The sequence below is a fragment of the Quercus suber genome, unplaced genomic scaffold (genome assembly GCF_002906115.3).
Source record: "Quercus suber isolate HL8 unplaced genomic scaffold, Cork oak 2.0 scaffold_141, whole genome shotgun sequence".
NCBI classification, from domain to species: domain Eukaryota; kingdom Viridiplantae; phylum Streptophyta; class Magnoliopsida; order Fagales; family Fagaceae; genus Quercus; species Quercus suber.
This window is the reverse complement of record NW_027069602.1, coordinates 469,068-470,823: the sequence shown is the minus strand read 5'-3', so window position 1 is coordinate 470,823 and position 1,756 is coordinate 469,068. Positions and strand designations below refer to the sequence as shown.

General features: G+C 33.7%; 1 protein-coding gene across 1 annotated transcript; it reads left to right on the top strand.

Annotated features, from left to right (window-relative positions):
• Positions 1–358: 358 nt before the first annotated feature.
• LOC112027351 (expansin-A22) lies at positions 359–1,550 on the top strand. The gene is given in 3 exon segments (XM_024060033.2): positions 359–515; positions 932–1,072; positions 1,075–1,550. Coding segments are annotated over 3 exon segments (774 nt in total).
• The last annotated feature ends 206 nt before the right edge of the window (positions 1,551–1,756 follow it).

The window sequence follows — 1,756 nt, the reverse complement described above, 5'->3', positions numbered from 1 at the left end:
ATGTTATATATATATATATATATATATATATGATAAGAGCAAGTTAGACTAATTAAACAGCCTTCTGCAATATATATTTGCCAAATTTGTGTGATAACTATAAAGGAAATTCTCCTTTTATCTTTTTTTCTTTACTCTAATTTTTTATCATTTGGGGCTATCTACTAGCCTGATTTGTGTTATTTTTCTGTCATAAAGTCCTTATTAATTCCAACTATTATTGCAGTTGTATTGCTATAAGAATCAAAGTCATATTTGTTTACCTTATTTGTTTCCATTTCCCGCCTATAAATGCCATCTTCTTGACCTCACTTAAAGATGCAGTAGTCTCTCTTCTCTCTTTATCTATCATATAGTCATGGCTAGGTCTCAAAACTTGTTTTCATGCATAATATTCATGACTCTTTTGGCGATAGCCATGAGCAGGAGAATCACCATTGATGGGGAAATAGATAATAATTGGTATGATGCACGTACAACGTTCTACGGTGACATGACTGGTAGCGAAACCATGCGTAAGTATAACTATATTGTCATAGCTAGGGTTGCAGGAATGATAGAATTTAGCTATAATCCTAAGTTTTTAATGGTAGCGTACAATTATAATATTTATTTTGTGTGTTGCCTGTGACAAAGGGTCGTAGATTTTTAGTTTCTTTTACTACCGCATACTAACTCTTCTTAATTGTTATTCACATCATAAATAAAGTCATGTAAATTTTGTCTTTGATAAATTGCATATTCTGTCATTAACATTTGATATTTATTTAAAATTGCTTTAATATTTTAAAGTGTTTCATTTTAATCTCTATATTTTCAATATTGTTTCATAAAGTTCTTTACGTGCATCTAATGGATGAAAAATATATTGATGAGTTATGAGTATTACTTGTCAAAATTATGATTTCTAACTTGAAAATTTATGCCACAGAGGGAGCTTGTGGGTATGGTAATCTTTTTGATCAAGGGTACGGCCTCAGTACAGCAGCCCTAAGCTCTGCATTCTTCAACAACGGACTCACTTGCGGCGCTTGTTTTGAGCTCCAGTGTGTCAATGCTCCACAATCATGCATTAAAATGCTGGCACTATCAAAATTACTGCAACCAATTTCTGCCCTGCTAACTATAGTAAGACTCAAGACCTTTGGTGCAATCCCCCACAAAGACACTTTGACTTGTCCATGCCCATGTTCACAAAAATTGCACAATATAAAGCTGGGGTTATCCCTGTTAAGTATCTCCGAGTCCCATGCACTAAGCAAGGACGAGTTAAGTTTCAGATAACAGGAAATCCATATTTTTTGCTTGTATTGTTGTACAATGTTGGAGGAGCTGGGGATATTTCTGATGTCAAAATCAAGGGCTCTAATACCAGTTGGATTCAAATGTCTCGCAATTGGGGCCAAAATTGGCAGACTGGCACACAGTTGGTAGGGCAAAGCTTGTCATTCCAAGCGACTACTAGTGATGGAAAAACATTGGAGTTTGATAATGCTGCACCTCCTAATTGGCAATTTGGTCAAAGTTATTCTGCGACGATTAATTTTTAGAAATTCATCACTAGCATTCATTCTGTCCTTTACTATTACTAGTTGATTACTTGATTTATAAGCTTGTACTACTTATGGAAAAATGGCAATGTGGTCTAAATTCACTTGCATCATGTGATTTGTATTTTATTATCAATAAATTAAGTGAACAAAGATATATATATATATATATCTATTTGATTTTTGGTATTGTGGACGTAAATGTA